Source organism: Beta vulgaris, chromosome 6, assembly GCF_026745355.1.
Source record: "Beta vulgaris subsp. vulgaris cultivar EL10 chromosome 6, EL10.2, whole genome shotgun sequence".
NCBI lineage: Eukaryota > Viridiplantae > Streptophyta > Magnoliopsida > Caryophyllales > Amaranthaceae > Beta > Beta vulgaris.
In genome coordinates, this window is record NC_079207.1 from 15,771,018 (window position 1) to 15,794,449 (window position 23,432).

Below are 23,432 nucleotides of genomic sequence, written 5' to 3' on the forward strand. Positions count from 1 at the left end.
AGTCCCTGCACAAGTTCAGAACTTGATCCTGATTCTCATTGCTTCCTTATCAGGAGAAAGGAGAGTGCTTTGACTCCCTGAGGTTCTATCATCCTAACTCTTTTAATTGCATTCTGTTTTTCGTTGCCTTATGTTTATGATTGCCTATGGGTTTGTTGTTGGCTATTATTGCATACTGGGCTATTATTGGCTTGTGTTTATGGTTGGCTTCTGTTTTTGGTTGTCTATGGGTTTTTGGTTGGGTTCTGTTTTTGGTTGTCTATGGGTTTTTGGTTGGGTTCTGTTTTTGGTTGGGTTCTGTTTTTGGGAAGCCTATGGTATTTGGTTGCCTTCTGTTTTTGGTTGCCTATGAATTTATGGTTGGCTATTGTTCTTATGATGTATATTGTGATGTTGGTATTGGGTTGGCTTGTGTTTTTGGTAGGGTTCTGTTTTTGGTTGCCTTTGAATTTATGGTTGGCCATTGTTCTTATGATGTATATTGTGATGTTGGTATTGGGTTGGCTTGTGTTTTTGGTTGGGTTCTGTTTTTGGTTGCCTATGAATCAATGGTTTGGCTATTATTCTTATGATGGACATTGTGATGTTGGTATTTGATTGGGTTTTGTTTTTGGTTGGCTTCAGTTTTTGGTTGGCTTCTGTTTTTGGTTGGCTTCTGTTTTTCGTTGGCTTATGTTTTTGGTTGGCTTTTGTTTTTGGTTGGCTTGTGTATTTGGTTGCCTTGTTTTTTTGGGAAGCCTATGGGTGTTGGTTTGGATTGGAGGTTTGAGGATGAACAAATGGCTAATGATGTACTTCTGTTTTTGGTTGGCTTGTGTTTTTGGTTGCCTTCTGTTTTTGGGTGCTGAGTTAAGTAAGTCCCCCACTGTTTACACAATGAGTCCCTCTTGCTTTCCCCCTTGAGTCCCAAATTTTGAAAAATTAAAATCCAGATGATGAAGGGACTCATACATTGGGCTTGAAGAGCAGTAGATGATTTGCTCCTTATTGTGTGTTAAACCAATAAGTTGAGGTTTTAAATCATCCATTGCTTCCTTAATGAGCCATGCAATTATCCCTGATGGATTTAATAAACACACATCTTACTTAAACTTGTTGACATGCAAAAGAATAAAAAAACCATAAATGCTTAACTTCATTAAATGCTTGCATCACTGCTTATACAAACCAGTCCTTCAACATGTACAAAAAGTCTAATAAGTAAACAAGACCCCCCAAAAACTTCCTGGTTTGCTTAGAAGTGTTGCTTCATCTTGTCCATAATCTTCAACAAAAAGTCTTGTAAATAGTATACCTGTGTATTTGTGCAAGTAGATCTTCATCTTCTTCTATACTAAGTTGCTCCCCATTCTTTTCCTTCATACACAGTTTAGTTATGTTCAAAAAAAAAGTTGCCACATCTTCTGGCCATTCTACTCTTGATGTGCATCTAAGTAGTCAAATGCTTTACCTACATTCACAAAACCTCTCATTCAAATAAGTAACTGCCTCATCTATCAATGCTTGGTCCACTTCCACATTTTCTGGAAGTAATCCATGTCTCTCTAACTTTCTTTTTGCATGGTGTGGGTTCTTGAAATTGTTCCCCCCTTTGCACTTTAGTATTTCTACCATAACATATTGTAATTGCAACCAAGTGTACTTCAAACTTTGGGTCAAAGAAATCATAACAGTCCTGCACTCTAAAATCAGTTCATCTAGTTCTTAGGAAATGATTGATATTGTAGTGCCTGAATTGCTCTAAAAAACCCCAAGTCTAGCACATTTAAGTCAGGGGACTGAGTGGCTGATTGATGAGTTGGATATTGAATCCATTCTGAGTTGCTGCTGCTATAAATTTGGGTCTGATGCATGAATGTGAGGTCTAGATTGTCTTGTTGTATGTAGATATCTTTGACACACCTTCTGGCCAATTCCTCATATGGCAGGTATGATAGTGTTAACTATCATTCCCTCATAACTGGTAGTGTAACACTTTCAATTGCCTTGTCAACAAGTACCTGCCCTTCTGTTTTTGTTGAATATTTAGCTCTTGCATACTCAACAAAATGGTAGATACCAAATTTCCTATCATGTATCATCCTTCCCTCACTGTCCTTAATAGGTCTAGATGTGGCACACATGAACATGACTTTTATCTTAAATCTCTTGGACTGACAACAACTATAAGGGTCATCTTCAGCCGGAAGCAAGTAAAACCTCCTCATGTCTGGACTTAAACAAAACTACTTCTCATCTATGTGAACAACATTTTGCATGTCAACAAATTTTGGTGGTTGTGTCCTTGTTGCTGGTAATATGTGTTGTAACACCCACTTCATTCTTTGAATCTTATGATCTTCTGTCAGTTTTGGGTGGGTGCTGCTAGTGTGACTTCTCAGCTTGCCCCGTTTCAGTAGACTGTAAACAGTGGAGGGGGGGACTTTAAGATATCCAGCAAATGCCCTTATACTTGTCCTCAGATTAAGTGGGACTGACTGAAGCCATTTGTCATCATAAACTTTAAGCTTCCTACCACATCTTCCTGCTTTTTTGTTTCTCACATCTATGGCATGCCCACTTTTCTCTGTTTTTTGCATCTTTCCATATCCTATCTAATGTCATCCTACTTATGCCATGCTTTCTTGCTATTTCTGTTTTTAAACCCCATGGAAATTTACCATTTATTTCAGAGGTAAGTAGGTCATCAACCAACATTCTTCTTTTTGTTAAAGTTAAATGTGGTTTTTGGGTTGATGAACTTACATTGTTTTGTATTTCTGTGTTTTGTTGTTCTGGGTTACCCTGCTGATTTTGTTGATCTGCTTCAATGCCATCTGCTGCTACTGTACCTCCATCATCATCATGCTCTGTGTCATCATCAATGTTGTAATGTGTCCACATCTCATGCATCAGCAACTCATCCTCCATGCCTTCAATTTCCAGCAACTCTTGAAGGCCAAACATCTCTGCCCCTCCCTCATCTGCTGACCCCATCTGATCAAGCTGGAGAAGATTTTTTGAAGACTGAAGTTTGAAGTTTTTTGTGGGAAACTTCAGTTCTTAATTTAGTAGGATTTTTTTTGTAATTGGTCCTGTGCAGTGTGTACAGTGAATTGTGGAAACAATATGATTTTTGTAAAAAAAAAACTAAACCATGGTGCTAAACAATATTTTCTCTCTCCTCATTTTGGGAAACAAGCCCCCATTTAATGTTGGGGGTTGATATAGAGGATAGAGTATGGTAAATGTAGGCTTAAACTAACTTTGAAATTGGGTAATTTAAATTTTTTGCAAATTTTCAGCTTTATGAAAATTTCGGAGGGAAATGCATTTGGTGCCAAAAAAAATTGGCTCCGCCACTTTTCTCTCTCCTCAACCGTGTATAATTTGGGAGGGAACCAACTAGTGGTCCTTCTTTTCTCTCTCCTCCCTTCCCTTAAACCCCCCATGTGCAATGGACCCCACACCTTTAATCTCCTACACTTATTCTCTCCTAATCACTCCTCTAATTTTTGCCTAGAAAACCACAATTTTTGAAAGTCTAACATCTAAAAAAACGGAGGAAGTAAATAATTTTTTTTAAAAAACAAAAGGACAGAAATCAGTGAAATTCTCGCAGAAATTGCGGCTGAACTCCCGATTCATCGATATAAATTTTTAAAAAAAAAAAATTAAATACTATAATATTATCTATTAGTTTTTTGTGAAAGTAACTGGTTTTAAAAAATAATAACGCATGTTTTGTGGAAAAAAAATTATAAAAATTAATATCTATAAATCAGATAATATAAACTGATTTAAAATATATATATAGAAGTCCCTTGATATCCGGTTTTGATGAAATACACCTGTGAAATTTCAAAATTCATATTTACCTCATTCAAGGTTTTGCATGCCATCTTCATAGTGATCTTTCACCATTGCCGCCATGGATGATAGACTAAATGTTGTGAAACAAAAGGTAATTAAGTATATATCCAATATTTTTCATTTGCTTTATAAGGATCTTGAATTCCTTTTGCTTTCTCCTGGATTGTATTATGTTGTGGTTTGTAGAGGACAATGAAAATAATAGATGAGTACAAAACAACAAAATCAAAACCAGTGGGTCAAATTAAACTTAGATGGGTTAATTTTCATGACTTTCACAAGAGAGAGAAGGAGTGAGTTGGATGATTTTGAGTTTTATTTCAGCTTACAATTCATGAAGCTTTGTTATTAGTGAGGGAGATAGTGACAGTTGGAGGATTTTGGGTTGTACTATGAGTCTATGACTTAAACTGAATGAAAAGAAGACAGTGATGTATCATTAATGAGAATATAATTTATGCTATGGTTTCTTTTAGTATTTGGTTAGTTTTTCTCTCTTAAAATCATACTTCATGCAATCTTTTATTTACTTGATAATTGGGAAATTGGTGAACATAATTTTTGAATTTATAATTGGTAAATTGTTAGTATATTGTTTGTTGTATAAATTGAATAGTGAATTTTAATTGGTAGTGAGAATTGTTACTGAATTATAATTGTGTTAATTGCATGAATTGTTAGTAAAATTAAATTGCTTGAACTGTTGATGAATTTTAATTGCAGGAATTGTTCCTAACCTGTTATGTGATAATATAATTTGACCAAATTTATAGACAAAACTATATGCGCGTGTTTGGATTGTTTAGTAGCCATGCTTTTTTTATTTGCTATTCGAGCTTTGTATATGTAAGTGTCATGTTATTTTGAGTTTGTTATTCGAGCTTTGTATATGTAAGCTAACTTTTTACCATCGGAAGATAAATATGAACTTTGTTGTTTTTTATGATTGTTTTTGGTGGGAAGCAGTGATTTATATGTTCCAATGAAGTTGGTTAAGAATAATGCGATGCAAGTACAGGTTGTGGATCCGCAATTATTGGATGACATTAACAAATCATGTGGTCATAAGGATGTTGAAAAGTGAAGACGATTATTTAATTGGAATTTTGTGCTATTTAATTTAAACATCATAAACGATTATAATAATAGTGTATCTACTTAAATCTATAATTTTAAAGTGTTTAGATACTTATGATTTGTATGATGCATTGATTATAGTAGAGAAGTCTGCATACAAGTTCAAGGCACACAGAACCAAGGAGAAGAACATTTGTCTTCTTATAATAAGACTATTATCCAGTACTAGAGAACACCATGAAAAACTACAAACTTGCCAGTTATGGAGAAACTGCAATGTGAAGCTGCACATTTGAGTGAGGGAAATGGAGGGGTAAAAAAGAGGGATGCACCTAATGGACATCGTGAGCAAGATGCTCGAAGGAAAAGGAAAAGAAAACAATTGGTTACGAGGGAGCCGCTTCAGAAAGGGGGAATGGGCTCGGAGAATGCTAACACATTAGGAAAAAATAATGTTGAAATCACTCTAAATCCTAGGCATACTGTTCAACAGTTTATGCAACTACTTAAAGGTTTGGAGGGACAAGATGATAAGCTAAGAGCGATAAGAGATATGGGATTCGGAGGCCTCATGCATCTTAACTTTCCAAGGAATGACACAATATTCGCGGCAAAACTTATGAGGGATTTTGACCTCTATGGGATGTGCGTACTTTTAGATAGGAACAGAGACATTAAGGTATTTAATTTTTATTAGTTTAGTATATTTGTAAATGTTCTTTTTATATACTTTCATGTTCATTTCATTTTTGTGATTTTTTAGTATCACTAATATGTAGTATCAAGTCGATCTTATATGAATATGTTCTTTATTTTTAAATAATTATGGTGTTCTTTTTTTTACACTTTCATGTTCTTTTCCATGATCATTAATTTTTGTGATTGTCTATAATTTTTGGTTTCTCAAATCTCATCTGCAAATGTTCCTTTTAAAATAGTATGGTGTTCTTTGGTGTTTACCTTCATGTTCTTTCCTTTGTATGTTGTGTGTTTTGTGTGTGTAGTTTGTTTGTTTGTTCCCAATTATTAAATACTCTAATTTTTTTAGTGGTATGATGTTATTTGATTTATACCTTTATGAAGTTTCCCTGTTTGTTTTCTTTTTTGTAGTTTAGTTATGCCAATTCTTGTATATATGTACATATTCTGACAATCAGTATGGTGTTATAAGTTTTTAATGTGAATGTTCTTTTACTGTATGTGTTGTGTTCTTTTTATATACTATCATATAGAGGAGACTGCTTTTTCATTCAAGATAAAACCGATACCAAACATAACATTCTCATTATTATGGTTTGGACCACATATCATATCATACTTATTAGTACGATATGTAGTGTCATGTACCAATAAATCACCAAATGCGTCATAATCAATTTTCATCCTATTATCTCGAAAATAAAAGCACTCAAGATGACTTTCATCGTCCAGTTCAAAGTCATAGTAGAAGTCTACCTCATATGCTTTTCTCTCATTGAAATAGTTGTTTAGAATCACATCCATCAAGTTTCATTTTCTTCTACGCAGCTAACGCATCATAAGCATCACTCTTAATGAATCCCATAACAGATTCACCTCCAGCTTCCTTTTTCAACACACGAACTGCATCTGCAATAGGTATTCCTGTTTCTGTCAAGTTACTAAGCATAGCAAGTTGGTCCTGTGTCACTTTTCTATGAGACCTTATCAAGTGCATTTTAGAAATAGGTATACTACAATGATTATGCTCCATAACATGTTTGACAAGAATATATAAACCAGATTCTTTGTCAACATCAAACTGGACAAGAGCTTTGCATGCACATCGAAAGTCTTTCTTACTATATGCCTTTGGCTCAACATTTTTTTTACTCTTAAACCTAGAACAAGAACAATAATACATGCGTTGTCGAACTGTCTTCCCATCAGCCCTATATGCTATCTTTCCTTTTCTAGTACCAAAACCATGCTTGGATGCATAGTTATTATACAATTCATATGCTTCCTCGTCAGATTTAACCTTTCTTAATAACAACTCAGAAGTGATTGCCTCCACAAACCCTAATCAAAATTAAAAAAGCATATAACATCATTATATTATGTCAAACATATAAAATTTTAATATGTTCTTTATAAATTACTATATATGATGATCTATTTCCATGGTCATATATACTTTTTTTCATAATGGTTTCATATTTTATTTTATCAATCAATTATAGAATTTTTTTCAAAGTCAATACCATATTCTAATTGAACTTGCAACATGTCATGTTATAATCTTATTGATCTTTATAATATTATTATATGTTCTTTAAAAGTGACTATAATGTCATAATTCCATGAGTCATACGTTCTTTCTTTTCATAATGGTTTCATATGTACCTTTTATCAATCAATTATACAATTTTTTTCCCAAGTCAACGCCATATTACAATTGAACTTGCAATATGTTCTTTATATTATTATTATTATATGTTCTTTTGAAGTTACTATGATGTTATAATTCCGTGAGTCATAAGTTCTTTTTCTCATAATGGTTTCATATGTACCTTTTACCAAACAACTATACAATGATTTTTTATAAGTCGATCCCATATTATAATTGAACTGGCAATATGATCTTCATATTATTATTATATGTTCTTTATAAATTACTATCATGCTCTATTTCCATAGTCATACGTTCTTTTTTTTCATAATGGTTTCATATGTACCTTTTATCAATCAATTATACAATTTTTTTCCCAAGTCAACGTCATATTATAATTGAACTGGCAATATGTTCTTTATTAGGGATGGCAGTGGAGCGGGTCAAGTAGGAGACCCGCCCCATCCCCGCCCAATTGGGGCGGGGATGGGTCTAGGTTTGGTGGGGATGGGGCGGGGATGGGGGTTAAAATTGTACCCGCAATGGGTGGTGGAGCGGGTGTGGATTTTATGTTATACCCGCCCCATCCCCCCCCCCCCACCCCCGCCCCACATATTTATTATTAAAATTCTATTTATATACATATGTTACTAACGTATTTGAAGACACTTTTGAAATGTAATAAAACATTTGCCTTCGTTAATGTATTTTAACTTTTCTTTTATTATATAATATTGTGATTTTGTGAAGTAGACAAGTATAATGGGCTTATGGCAGATTTTTTGGTGGAATTTTTGCAGGGATGACGCGGGTACGACGCGGGTGCGGGGGTGGGTCTAGAATTTCCCCCCGCAATGGGTGGTGGGGCGGGGATAGGGATGGAATCTTTCCCCGCAATGGGTGGTGGGGCGGGGATGGGGATGAAAATTTAATGCGGGTGCGGGTGTGGGGGTACCATCCTCCGCACCCGCCCCGCCCAATTGCCATCCCTATTCTTTATATTATTATTATATGTTCTTTTTGAGTTACTATGATGCTATAATTCCGTGAGTCACACGTTCTTTTTCTCATAATGGTTTCATATGTACCTTTTACCAAACAACTATATAATGATTTTTTACAGGTCGATACCATATTATAATTTACACAAGTTCAATTCAGAAAAAAATTTGAGATTTACATAGAAAATAACATTGAATGTATCAAAATCTTAAAAGAACATACACAAACACCAAACAAAACTACATCTTCTATGTTAGCACATTTATTTTTCTATAACAAATAAGAACAAAAAATAGGAAAAATGAGATCAACGAAATAATATTAAAATACCTTCTCCTTTTATGTCGATTCCATCCAATATATATTCGTCATTGTTAATGTCATCCGAAACTATAAAACGACAATCCGAATCATCTCGAAATTCACAATCAACCATTATTGATGCTTTTTTTGGTAACGTGAGTTAATCCAGTACCTCTTAAATTTGTGTCAATAATACGTCAAACTAAAATAAAAGATATCAATGTTTTCAAAATCAAAAAATAATAAATAATAGTAGTTTATATTTTTGTTTTTCAAAAAAAGTTTATGTGATATCAAATGAGAGACAATCTGCAAATGAGAGTTTGCATATACCAGTAAAATAATAAACGCTACTATTCATCTATTCTCTTCATATTATTGATTATGAAAAACAGAAGTTTAACGATCAAAATTACAGGGAGTCCACCAACAAATTTTCGATTTTTTTGGGAGTTTACCATTTTTTTGTTTTTTTTTTCAACTCATGGAGCGGCAGAATTCGGGAGTTATCAGCCGGATTTTTAGGAGTTTACCATTAAGTTTTTTTTAATTAATTAATTTCCTATAGTTCAAATTTGCGTTTTTTATTTAAAGTGATGTGTTTTGGAGTAAGAACACGTAGAGGAAGGTGGTCTCTGGTCCACCATCCAGGCTTTGAGAGGAGATGAGAGTACAAGATAATTAAAAAAAAGAATGAATAGATGATAAAATTTTGCAATTGTGTTTTTATATTATTGTATACATAATTTTGCATATTATATATAGATTATAAGAATTATTTTGTAATTATCTCAACAACGAATACTTATTGCGTTGTATCTCTAAATAACGAGATGACGACAAACTATCAAAGTGTTGACACTTTCAAAACTCATGGACTAATAATCGCCTCAATTCTATGTTTCATGAACCACAACCTCTATATAGTTTAATAAAAAACATACATATGATAAACACCAATAACATTTCATGTAATGATTTTTTTCTTATTAGGTTGAAAAATTTGATTCAAATCATCAAGGCACGATAGTACTTTTAATAGCCAAAAAAGGAAATAGTGGTATCCAATGTTGTCAATTTGTTGTTCTTATATAGTAATTGTTGATAAGATTAATATGGGTGAAAAATAATTGAACTATCACAAATTCTTTGTTTTAAGCTACTTCGTTAGACTTCATTTTAAAAATAAAACTCATATTTTGTTTCACCTTTGAAGATCTATAAATGACCAGAGTAAGTTGTCAACATGAATATGGAGAACCAGATACTAATTACACGATATTTGTTAAGTAGATATATTCAAATAATTATTAGTTTTGTATTTAAAAAAAAATGTGTCACTTGATCAACGTTTTGTAATCTTTGTTAGAATGCACAAATGACTGTTATTGAAAAATATAGATAATCAAATCTGCAATATATAGTGGGATAATAATAAGGATGTAAATACTTGATCATTTAATAGGTAAATCAGAAAACCCAAAAAAAAAATTGAAAAAGATGCACAATTAAATGATTAATAAAGAAATTACAAATAAAGTTGCAATTTTGCAAAACTAAAAAAAAGTTGCAACCATCCATTATAGAAGGACCTAGGGCGGAAAAATTTAACCTGAGCCGAAATAAGGTGATAACAATTTTTTTGAAATTTATATTAGATAATATCAAAATTTTATTAAAAAATTTTTGGATCAAGGGTCTGTTCTTTTTAATTAATTTGCTTTGCACTATTTTTAATAAAATATTATGAACTAACCTAAATTTATTCAGAATAAAAAACAATAGGGGTAAAATTAAATTTATCATTTTATTACTCCGATTCACTATGCAGTTCTACAATATACAAATATCAAATAAATTTATTAAATGAAAATACAAGTGGGAGTATTACACTAAAAACTAAAAAAAAGATTGAAATTTATATACATTAACAACCTTTAAGGGTCTACAAACTGACATGAAAATGAAAACATATTTTCATGGCATAATCTATCTATTTCTATTGCCCAATCTATTTTTGAGCTCAGTCGTTCATTAGAATTAATCAGCAACAACATGACATGAAAATAAAAACATATTTTCATGGCATAATCTGTCTACTTCTATTGCCCAATCTATTTTTGAGCTCAGTCGTTCATTAAAATTAATCAGCAACAATCTGATTTCACAAAACTTATTCAAGTTTTCAGAAAAATTAAATTAATTTAATGTATAATACTTAGTTACTATGAAAAAAATACAGTGTGTCATTGAAATTATCAAATAATTACAATAATTCTTGGTCGAAAAATGAAGTAATAAAATTCAGAATTTGCAAAACTAAAAAAATCGAATAAAGAACAAAAATTGCAGAAAAGAGAGAAATTACCCAAAAATTTTGAGCGTTTGGCGTTGAATTGGAAAACAAGTGGGAAATTGAAGTAAGAAACTTAATTCGCAGTAAGCTTAATTGTCGGCTGCATTTGCAGTGATCTTTTTTTTCCATTTTTTTTCAATTTTTCCTTTTATTCTGTTTTACCTTTACTTATTTGGGCTATGTGTTTTGGGGCCCTGAGAACCTGCCCCTCTCGCTCAGGCCCAAATACGGCCCTGAACCGTACTCGCCTAGTCGGTGGTGCTGATTTACCCAGTGAGTTCATATGATAATGCATACTTACATGAGAAATGAGAATGATATTTACGCGCTATAACTCCTATGAAAAAGTGATGTAACTCCAAAAAAAAAAGTATATTAGAAACAAAAATTCAAAATTCAAACCTTTTTTTGGCTCTAAATTTTTTAGGTGGGGATAACTGTTAGAACTTGTAAAAGGGTGATGAAGAAGATGATTACTATATGAATGATGAATCTTCTCGGCGTGTTGGGACACTTTCCCAAAAGCAATATTCCGACCCTATACGAAGCACGGGTTGCACGGAATTCACTTCCGAGATACAAAGAAGAACACCAAGAGTCACGCTCGTATGAATCTTGTCAAAATGAGAATAAGTTTTGTATGAATTTTGTTTGATGATCAATGTAATGAAGAACTTGAGAGAGAGTGCTTTTTAGAGAAAATAACATAAGAACTCTACTTCATCTGTGGTGAAATTACCACACTTATACACGCAAAGTAATGAAACCGTCAAAAAACCGCTCGCTGCACACAAGCCCACGCAAAAATAGTGGCACTGTCGCGAGCCGCGACAGAGCTCGCGAGTCGCGAGTCGCGAGTCGCGACAGTGGTCGCGAGTCGTGGCCAAGCCTCTGCCCAGCCTCGTGTTTCTCTAGTTTGTTGCGAGCATTCCTTTACGATTACTTCATTGTTTTCTATGCTATAAACAACTTGCGTGCATTCTTATCGTAACTTGAACAACGACACCATAACCAAGTCATTCAAGTTATACGTTACATGAATTAATCAACCAAATACTCTAAATTATCCAACAATCCTCCCCCATTTAGAGTATTCTAAAAGATAATAAGCACTAACACATCAAAACAAACATCTCATGCGTAAATGAAAGTGTATAAAACTTGAACTTTCATATAGTAAAGTACACATTCCAAGTATCCGTATCCAATTGGTGTCGATAACGATTGAACCAATTTCAATACATAATGGAAACCCGAAGATACTATACACACAAGATAAAATTACTTAAACTCATTATAAACCGACACATAAAGCCTTGTGTCCATATCTATTCATAAGTGTATCAAAGCTATGCCCCATTAGCTCCTTGAAGCGGCTAAACTTCACACTTACATAGGTAGATCTCTAAAATACATGCTACTGTGAAAAGCATAAACAAGAGACCTATTAAGTTATACAACCTCCATACAACACAGTATAGAACTATAAACTTAGGATGAATAAAAGTTCTACAATCATCTAAATGAAGAAATTAATCTTATTGAACTTAAGACCCAACGTCATATTGGGCGTTAAGTTAAGATTTCCTCATTCGTGATTCTCGAGGGGCTCCAATCCTAAACCGATTGCCATCCTCTTTACATTATCTCTAGCCAAGGCCTTTGTAAAACAATCCGCTAGATTATACGTTGTACGTACATAGTCAACAGTGATTACACTATCCTTGATAAGTCCTTGGATGTAGCTATGCCGCACACCAATGTGTCTTGACTTACCATTATAGACTTGACTATATGCTCTTGCCAAAGCAGCATCGTTATCACAATGAATCGCTATGGCGATATCGGTTTTGGCAACAAAGGAATCTCAATCATGAGATTCTTCAACCACTCCGCCTCTTTGCTTGCGGAAGAAAAGCAATGAATTCCGAAGTCATGGAGGAATCCGCTATGCAAGTTTGTTTCTTGGAAGCCCAAGATATAGCACCTCCCCCAAGTAGAAATACCCATCCACTTGTAGAAGAGTGATCCTCTTATTAGAGATCCAACTTGCATCTGAATACCCTTCTAAAACCGAAGGATATCCACTGTAGGATAAACCATAGTCCTTGGTTTTCCTAAATACCTTAACACACGACGAATAGCTTGCCAATGTTGCATACTAGGATTACTAGTATACCTACTAAGTTTGCCTACCGCAAATGCGATATCCGGCCTAGTACTCGTCATTGCATACATCAAACATCCAATCACCCTTGAATACTCAAGTTGAGATACAGCACTACCTCATTAGGTAGTAATTTCTCACTAGGGTCCATTGGAGTTGACACAAAAGAGCAACCACTAACATCGAATTTCTTAAGAACCTTTTCGATGTAGTGAGATTGAGACAAACTCAATTTACCTTTGCTTCTTTTAATTCTAATTCCTAGAATGACATCCGCCTCCCCCAAATCTTTCATTGAGAACTTAGACGATAGAAAAGATTTAGTCCACTCAACTTGGGATAAATCAGTTCCAAAAATTAGCATGTCATCTACATATAAGCAAATCATACACCATGACCATTGTCATCAAATTTGCTATATCACACTTGTCTGAATTGTTCAATTTGAATCCGTTAGACAACACTACCTCATCAAATTTTTGATGCCATTGCTTAGGTGCTTGTTTTAGCCCATACAAAGATCTAATTAGTTTGCAAACTTTTTGTTCTTGACCTTTGACAACAAATCCAACCGGTTGTCTCATGTAAACCTCCTCATCTAATTCTCCATACAAGAACGCAGTCTTGACATCCATTTGATGGATCACAAGATTATGAATTGCTGCAAGGGCAATCAATAATCTTATAGTGGAGATTCGAGCTACAGGTGCATATGTATCGAAATAATCGATACCCGGCTTTTGAGAAAAGCCTTGTGCCACTAACCGGGCTTTGAACTTGTCAATAGTTCCATCGATTTTCATTTTCTTCTTGAAAATCCATTTGCACCCTATTGGTTTACATTTAGGAGGTAGGTCCGCTAAAACCCATGTGTTATTCCCCATGATTGAGTCCATTTCATCATCAATAGCTTCTTCCAAAATGAAGCATCTTGAGATTGCATGGCCTCATCATATGTTAAAGGATCCCCTTCCACATTATAGACATATGGAAATTTAGTCAAAACACTATCTCTTGATCCTTCAACCAAATATACATGAAAATCCGGGCCAAAAGATTTCTCTTTCCTAACCCGTTTACTTCTCCTTGGTTGAGTTGATGTAGATGCAACATTTTCATCTAGAATTTGTTCATCTAACTCATGATCATTATTTGATCAATTTCTTGAATTTCGGTACTTGGAGTTATTCCTTTGGTCTAGGAACCGATGAATATCTATTTTCATCAAAAATTGCATCCTTGACTCCACAATAGTGTGAACCGACCAAAAGTCGTTTTGTTCTATAACATAGAACCTATAGGATTTGCTATGAGCAGCTATCCTATAAAGATGCATTCAACTCCTCTTTCACCTAACTTTTTACGTTTAGGTTCCGGCACTTTCACTATTGCCCTACATCCCCAAACTCTAATGTAACTTAGATTTGGTTTTCTTTTGTACCATAATTCATAAGGGGTTACTTTGTTCTTTTTCATAGGAACACGATTCAAGATGTAACAAGCGTTAAAACCGCTTCACCCCAAAAACCATCACTCAAACCCGAGTAGGATAACATAGAATTTACCATTTCTTGTAAAGTTCTATTTTTTCTTTCCGCTACACCATTTTGTTGTGGTGTATAAGCCGCGGTTGTTTCATGTATTATTCCTAAAGCTTGGAAATAACTAGGATTATGAAATTCACCACCTCTATCGGTTCTAAACCGTTTAACCTTGTCACTTAGTTGCAATTCTACTTCATTTTTATAGATCTCAAATTTTTCTAGGGCTTCATCTTTAGTAGACAATAGAATATACATAACAAAATCGTGAATGATCATCAATAAAGTTACTATATATTTTTGTTTCCTAAAGAAGGTGTACTATGAAAATCACAAAGATCACTATGTACAAATCAAGCAATTTAGTATCTCTTTCCACATTATTAGGGAAAGAACACCTAGTTATTTTGGTAAGCATGCATGTTCTACACTTCTCAATACTTGGATCAAAAGAAGGAATTAAATCATCCTTAGCCATAGAATATAATTTTCTATAATTAACATGACCAAGTCTTAAATGCCAAAGAGAAGAATTATCATTAATAACACACACATTGTTACTAAAGCATTTGAAATGCTAAGTTTAAACATACCATTACACAAATAACCAAGTCCAACAAACAAACCACCCTTAGATAATATAAATTGTCCGACTCAAAACCATTTTAAAACCTATTCGATTCAAGATAGCTCCTGACACTAGATTACGCCTAAGTTCCGGAGCAAATACAACATCTCTTAACACTAGAGATTTGCCGGAACTAAAGACCAACTCTACTTGTCCTACACCAAAACTTGAGCTGTAGAGTCATTTCCCATGTATAGAACTTCTCCATTGTCCACCTCCTTGAAGGTTTTGAATGAAGACCGCTCCTTGCACACATGCCTTGAAGCTCCTGAATCGATATACCATGAACAATCATCCTGTACACAAAAGATTTCAGAAATCATACACATATAATTCAAACTTGAATTACATGAAAGTTGTGTACAAGTACCTTGTTTGGCTTGGGATTGGCTAGACTCGCCTTTCCCTCCACCTTGCTCATTCTTTTTGTTCATTTTCCTCTTCCATAGGAAGCAATCCTTTTTGAAGTGTCCGGGCTTGCCACACTCCCAACAACCACGTTGTTGAACACCTCCACCATTCTTAGGCTTCTTAAAGTTGTTGCCTTTGGTGAAATTATTAGCCCTCTTCTTAGGATTTGAGTCTTTGAACTTTCCATCCTCCACCATGTTAATGGTAGAAGAATTAGGATTTACCTCCTTTTGTCCATCTTGAACCCGAATGCCCTCTTCAATCCGAAGATGAGCACCCAATTGTTCCACATTTATATCATCTTTCCTATGTTTAAGAGTATTTCTAACATCCTTCCAACTTGGTGGTAATTTGTCTATTATTGAAGATACAATAAAATTTCATCCATACTAATATTGTGTTGTTTAAAACTTCCTAAAATCCTTTGAATTTCATGGAATTGTTCCATCACAGGCCTTGTTTCATTCATCTTAAAGTTATTAAATTACTAACTAAGAACTTCTTACTAGATGCATCTTCGGCCATGTATTTTGACTCAAGGTCATCCCAAAGCATTTTAGCGGATTCATAAAATTGATAAACATCAAATAAAGTGTCAGACATACCGTTTAAAATGACCACGACAATATAATCTCGTTCTCCCACTTGTTCCTTCTCCTTGAGGCCTCCAAAGTTTCATCTTCCACAAACTCGGGTTTTGGAGTACTCAAAACATATGCCACCGAAAGAGAAGTGAGAAGAAAATGCATCTTCTTTTGCCATCTACGGAATCCCACACCCTCAAACTTTCAAGTTTCTGAAAATTCGAAGTCATTTCACGTACCGTAGCCATCTTCAAGAAATATCACTTTTGGATTGTTAGAACTGAAAGGGTGAAGAAGATGATTACTATAGAATGATGAATCTTCTAGGCGTGTTGACACTTTCCCAAAAGTGATATTCCGACCCTATACGAAGCACGGGTTGCACGGAATTCAATTTCGAGATACAAAGAAGAACAACAAGAGTCACGCTCGTATGAATCTTGTCAAAATAGAATAAGTTTTGTATGATTTTGTTTGATGACAATGTAATGAAAATTGAGAGAGAGTGCTTTTTAGAGAAAATAACATAAGAACTCTCTTCATTGTGGTAAAACCACACTTATACACGCAAAGTAATGAAACCGTCAAAAAACCGCTCCTTGCACACAAGCCCACGCGAAAACAGTGGCACTGTCGCGAGTCGCGAGCGTGCCTGTCGCGAGTCGCGACAGTGGTTGCGAGTCGCGGCCAAGCCTCTGCCCAGCCTCATGTTTCTCTAGTTTGTTGCGAGCATTCCTTTACAATTACTTCATTGTTTTCTATGCTATAAACAACTTGCGTGTATTCTTATCGTAACTTGAACAACGACACCATAACCAAGTCATTCAAGTTATACGATACATGAATTTAATCAACCAAATACTCTAAATTATCCAGCAATAACTCTAATGAACAAGTGTTGTAACTTTAATCCAATCGTGTGGTTGAGATTCATTCTCATTTGTCATGTAAGGAGTATTCTCATGTGATTTCCACTATATCTATTTTTTTCTCTCTTCCCGCAATGAATTCATGACATCTTTTTTAATAAAAACCCATTTAATAATAATCCTAGAACTTTGTGCCTAAAGCAAAATTAATAATGTATTATAAGACAAAGGAATAAGCATAATATAAACTTATCTAGAAAAGGCATCAAGGACACAGGTGCAAGGCTTCATGAATTATTAGGCGACGATTAAGGGAGAGTGGAGACTAGCAAGAATGCAAGATATTGACCTAATAGATTCATAATATTATTCACATATAGTTTCAAGTTAGTGGAGAGCTTGTCATTACTTCATTACACTTTAATGAAGTGAATGTGTCCATGAACTACGACATGAAATGTTTAATGCTCACCATGAAGCTTGACCAACTTTTTTACAGGTTGGATTTCCTTGATTCGTTTGAAATAAAATCACAAAACATGGTCAACCAAAGATAGTTTGCACGATGTACTTCTTAATGAAAATTCTATCAAATGCTAACTTTCTTTTGCCTTCTGGAAATGATCCATCACCTATTCACCTGAACAAACAAACATGATCATTCTCTAAAATTTAGGGCCCTATTCTATCAATTTTTCATCCCACTATCTTATTTTAGTTATTGAAATAGGAGGGAAGAAAATCCACCACCAGATTCAGAGTTCATATACCTGCCAAACAACCACCATTATCATTTTACCCTCAAAAAAGATGTCGGCTTATGCCGTCATTGGAGCTGTTGCGGGGATAGTCATAATCTTGGCCATTATAACTTCAGTTTACTGCATGTGTTCGCGACAAACGAAGGCACAAGCAGATATTCTACCCACCGAGACATTCGAGGCATACGAGAATCCTATATGGAAGAAAACGGAGGTTGAACACCGCGAGTCTCTAGAAAGCTTAGCCAACATAGCTCAATCTATGAAAGTGTATAATTTCCTCGAGTTGCAGTATGCAACAGATGATTTCAGCCCTGGTTCACAGGTCAAGGGCACTGTTTTCCGGGGTAAAATGAATGGTGATTTGATCGCCATCAAGAAGATGAATGGGGATGTATCCAAGGAGATAAGTTCCCTAGACAAGATCAACCATTTCAATCTTATTCGTGTTTTAGGTGTTTGCTTTAATGAAGGGCACTGGTTTCTCATCTACGAGTTTGCATCAAATGGGCCTCTGAGTGATTGGATTTTCAGCAGTAACACTAATCAAAAGTTCTTAAGTTGGACACAAAGGATGCAAATTGTGTTAGATGTTGCCAGAGGGCTTAATTATATCCACAGCTATAATATCCCTCCTTATGTGTACAAGGATCTGAAGAGCAGTAGTATTCTCCTTGACAGTGAATTCAGAGCAAAGATCAGTAATTTCAGGCCAGCAAGATTTGCAGAAAGGCAAAGAGGTCAAACTACATCTGAGGAAATCTACCTTTCACCAGAGTATCGAGAGAAAGGTCAGCTCTCGCCAAAACTAGATGTATATGCTTTTGGGATGCTATTGCTAGAGGTACTCACAGGCAAAAAGATTGCTAATCTATATGAACGGCTAAACGGGAATTTATCAGAGGTTTTCGTGGGTGTTTTTGATGAAATGAAGGGAAAGGATCAGCTAAGGTGTTTGATGGATCCTTCCCTTAAGGAGAATTATCCTTCTGAATCTGCTATGTCCATAGCTAGACTAATAGAATATTGCCTAAATAGAGATCCATCAAGCAGGCCGGATATGGACGAAATCGTAAGGTCTCTATCAAAAGTTCTGAACATGTCAATGACCTGGGAAACATCACTGTGAATTCAAACAAGACAGTTTTGAGAAGCTTGAACGATACCATTCTCTGAGAAAGGGTACTCGAAACTTGCATCATACACCCCCTCCCCCTCCTCCTCTAGTAGGCATCTTTTTACTTGTTAAATTTGTAATATCAGCCTTTTGTTGACCTATATTTACACTCCTAGCTAATAGGTCATATAATCTTATTGTGGTAATCCACGAGACTGATGTTATGCAGACATTATATCCGTTTCTGTACAATGATAAGAAAGGGTCTAGACCGGGAAAGTTTTCACGAATAAGTTTAGCAAGTAGCTTATATGTAATTTATAACTGATACACTCATAAATTGTGTCCGCTCCATCTGTATACAGAAGGCTTTTGTTCTGAGCTTCATATCTCTGAATTCTGATACTTCACCAGCACGATTTTGTCGATTATAGCTGTCAATGAAGTACTAGACTGACATTCTATTTCTCTCTTTGGTACAAGATTTAAAAAGTTGCCAAATATATAACATAATATTACTATAGTTGAAGATCAGTTGCTTAAATCTAAATCACCTTGAATCATAAAAAAGGAGAAATCCGAAACAAGCTGGAGGACAAACATAAATCAGAAACTGAAGCAACGGCAAGACATAAGATTCAAACTAAAAGGGGAAAAGAATAAGGAATCAGCATCATTACCAGCAAATTCAAGGAGAAGCTGCACATAAAAGCATAACACTATGTAAATCAGCTGAAAAAAGTACGTATAAGTATTGCATAGCACCACTAACCAATAGAGTCTTAAAAACTCCCACTATATAGCTTGTGTATATTTATAACATCTGCTGAGCTGACATTGAACATCTGACCAGAAGAAGGTAGTGGAAGGATGTCCTCTCGCTCCTTACAAGTCTCTTCAATAAAGGAAGCTTCTCTTAGTCTTCCTTCCTTCCAAAGCCCTTTGACTAGCAACGACTTTGTCTCTACATCAGGCACAAAACCTGAGTTCCTCATGTCTTCATATAATCTTAGTGCAAGAGTAGCCCTTCCACACTTACAGTAAGCACGAACAAGTGTCTTATACATGTAAGCATCTGGCTCTACACCACACTGTCTTACCATTTCAAGTAGCTTCTGTACCATTCTGAAATCACCTCGAACTGCAAAATGATGCATCAAACCAGAAAATGTCTGAGCATCAGGGTGAATTCCCATAGATAACATCTCATTCACAGTATCTATGCTATCACCATCCAATCCGCACTTGAGCAATGTTCGTAACAGAGAGGAATATAAAAGCACCATATCGTACTTGGAGATGTGATCACATAGCACTTTAACATCATGGAAAATTCTTAAAGCAGTAGATCCTTCCTTGTAAAGGCCATAAAAATCAATAATTTGTCTGACTGTGCTATTTGCCAACTTAATTCCTTCATGCTTCATTTTGAACAATATATCATCAACGAGATCAACTCTCCCATGGCTCGCTACTTTTGTGATTATGCCTGAATAAGTGTGAATATCATGCACAAAACCAGGTTGATTAGCAACCCAGCAGAAAAACTGCCACGCTGATTGAGGTGATTTAAAGTGCCTAACCATCTTGCAAACCAAGCGGCTTGTCCACACAAGTTTAGCTTCTTCCAAAGCAAAAATATCATCCTCTCTCCAGTGCCGCAATGCACTTGCCAAAGCACTTGGGTCCAACCATGGCTTCAACTGAACACTATGAACAACAGCTTCTCCGCTGCAATCATCACCATCATCCTTATTGTCATCATCAATGAAATCTGCACAAAACTCTATGTTCTTAATTCTACTATCTGGTACCATCTCTTTAACAAAATCATCACTCTCATCTAAAACTCCTGTCTCAGTCATACGTTGCAATGACAATAGCATAGATCTTGGAGGCAGAATCCCTTCCATTTTCATGTCTCCGAGAAGGGTCTTCACAGCCTCATATTGTTGAATATTCAAGAATGCCTCTACAAGAAGGGAATATTGCCTTAGAGTACGCTTAACCCTCATCCTTGGCAAGATATAAAAAATCTCTTTTGCCTTGTCTAATTTCCCAGAGTTAACAAGGTGCTGAATAACTAAAGTGTATGTCCGTGAGTTGGGGAACACCCCTTCTTGCATCATGCTACGAAATATCTGGATGGCTTCGATGTCCTTGCCAGTTATGACATAAAGGCCCATGACTATGTTATAAGATTCAATACATGGGCGTTTGCCTTGGGCACGAAGTTCATCCCAAACATGAAGCACCAAGTCAATATCTCTAGCGGTAGCATACATCCGCATTTGGTCCACAAAACTAACAGGTTGCACCTTTGGAAAATTCCCATTATTGATGGCATCAACCAACTTTTCCAGCTGACGAGTACGACCTGACCTAGCTAGGATTTTGGCAATTGCATGGAGAGTATGTTGGGTATGTGAAAAATTAGGCACCGTTTTGAGGGCTTCAACTAAGGACAGAGCAGATTCAGGGGAAGGAGCAGAACGAAGAGCATTCGTGACTACAAAAGAATCCAAATGTGGATTATTTAGTAAAGGAAGAAGCGAATCAGGAGATCCGGACCGAAGACTTAGACGTATAGAGTCTATGAGCTTTGCCTGAGAGAAGTACTTAGAGACTTGATTCAACACAACTCTCTCGGAATAGGCACGGGCTTGATAGGTTATGTTAGAAAACAAATTCTGCACTTTGAATAAGGTCCTTATAAACATTGGATAAACAATATCCAAATGAAAATCCCAGATCAGAATAGGATTATCTTGCTTATAAAAATAACTCAACAATATTTCTCAAGTAACTGTTTTGAGTTCTCATAGAACAATTATCGAACAGTTGGTGTGCATGAATATTGAAATCAAATAAAAAGTAAAAGGAGATCATACCAAAAATATATCAACATTAATCTTCATGGATGACGATTAAAATGAAGATTCTGTTGATTAAGCTAAGATAATTTAGGATTTAGAATGTCATCTTATTTGGAAGTTGTAATGGGGACATATTTCATAGGTTTGAGGAAAATAAAATGTATTTAGTCATACTAATAGAGTTTTTCTGGGTAAACCCAAAACTGTAGTATAGCATTAATGGAGGTGTAGGAGAAGAAGATGATTAGAAGCAGTCGAGAGGATGAAGGAACATTCGGTTTTCCCAGATGTGGCGCGAAAAATCGTTACAACTTTCAAGTACGAGCTGTTATTTTTGTTTGGGGTTTGCAGGATTTAGAGATGAACCGGATTCACAATAATTTATTGTACACCTACAAACTGATTTTATTATACAAAAATTGATTGCTTCCTCCGATTCATATTAGTTTATCAGTTTCTTTTGCATAAAGTTTTAGGAGAAATAATGTTGTGGGATATAGAAAGAAAGAGAAACTATTATTTTATGTTAAAGTTGAATGTATGTGTGCAGTGTAATGGAAAGTGAGTGGTCTCATGTCAAGAATAGAAATAGATAAATTAATAAGGGACATCTCAAAAAGGAATATGGGTAAACCAATAAAGACCAGAAGTAGTATATTACAAAAGTGAAAGTATTGGGTCAGACCGTCTGACGTATTGTTTACTGTCAGACGGGCTGAGCCCAATACATCTTCTCTCTGCTTCACTTTTTAGGTCACATTCTCTCTCCTCTTTCTTCTTCTTCTCTGTAGATAAAGGAGGAGTGGTTCTTGCTACCAGGAACTATATCAGCCTATTGCATCCTATATGAAGTTTACGGAAGAGAATGGGAGAAGGAATTAGAAGCACCTATACCAAAAGAAATTGAGAAATCAGTAGATGCTAGGTCTTTTGCAATGTATGACATATTTAATAATGATGCATACAGTGCAGAAAGTGGTGTTAGTACTGATGGTGGAGATGACGGCGGAGGAAGCTGTAGTGGGGGATCCTATGGAGGATCATGTGGTGGTGGTTGTGGAGGATGAATAACTTGAGGCACTTGAAGGAATATGGCAGATATGATTGATAGTTCAACATTGTAACTTTGAGTACATTTCTGTACACAAAAAATGATAGTATAACTACACTTTGTATCTCTGAAGCACCTTGCGAGTAATACCTATGAAATTCTTAATCTCAGTCTCCATTCTTTATTGATCTAACAAAGAAGAAAAAAATCAGCTAAGAGGAATGAAGAAGAAGGAGAAAGTGAGAGAAAGCAGAGGTTAGTGTTTTGTTTTTTCAGTTGGACTTTGTTTTGTTTCAGTTGGAGTTTGTTTTCTTTCAGTTGGACTTTGTTTTCTTTCAGTTGGACTTTGTTTTCTTTCAGTTGGACTTTGTGTTTCTTTCAGTTGGACTTTGTGTTTCTTTCAGTTGGACTTTGTTTTGTTTCAGTTGGACTTTGTTTTTTTTCAGTTGGACTATCTGAAAAAAAAACGAAGACTACCTGAAAAAGA

General features: G+C 35.3%; 2 protein-coding genes across 2 annotated transcripts; one reads left to right on the top strand and one right to left on the bottom strand.

The window, feature by feature from the left end:
* The first annotated feature begins 17,950 nt into the window (after positions 1-17,950).
* On the top strand, positions 17,951-19,030 carry LOC104895975 (lysM domain receptor-like kinase 4). Its single transcript, XM_010682632.2, has one exon. It carries the CDS (start codon positions 17,951-17,953, stop codon positions 19,028-19,030), a length of 1,080 nt encoding a protein of 359 aa, XP_010680934.1.
* Positions 19,031-19,502: 472 nt separating this feature from the next.
* Positions 19,503-22,739, bottom strand: LOC104895976 (pentatricopeptide repeat-containing protein At5g66631). The gene has a single exon (XM_010682633.4). It carries the CDS (start codon positions 21,736-21,738, stop codon positions 19,801-19,803), a length of 1,938 nt encoding a protein of 645 aa, XP_010680935.2. The 5' UTR covers positions 21,739-22,739; the 3' UTR covers positions 19,503-19,800.
* Between the last annotated feature and the right edge of the window lie 693 nt (positions 22,740-23,432).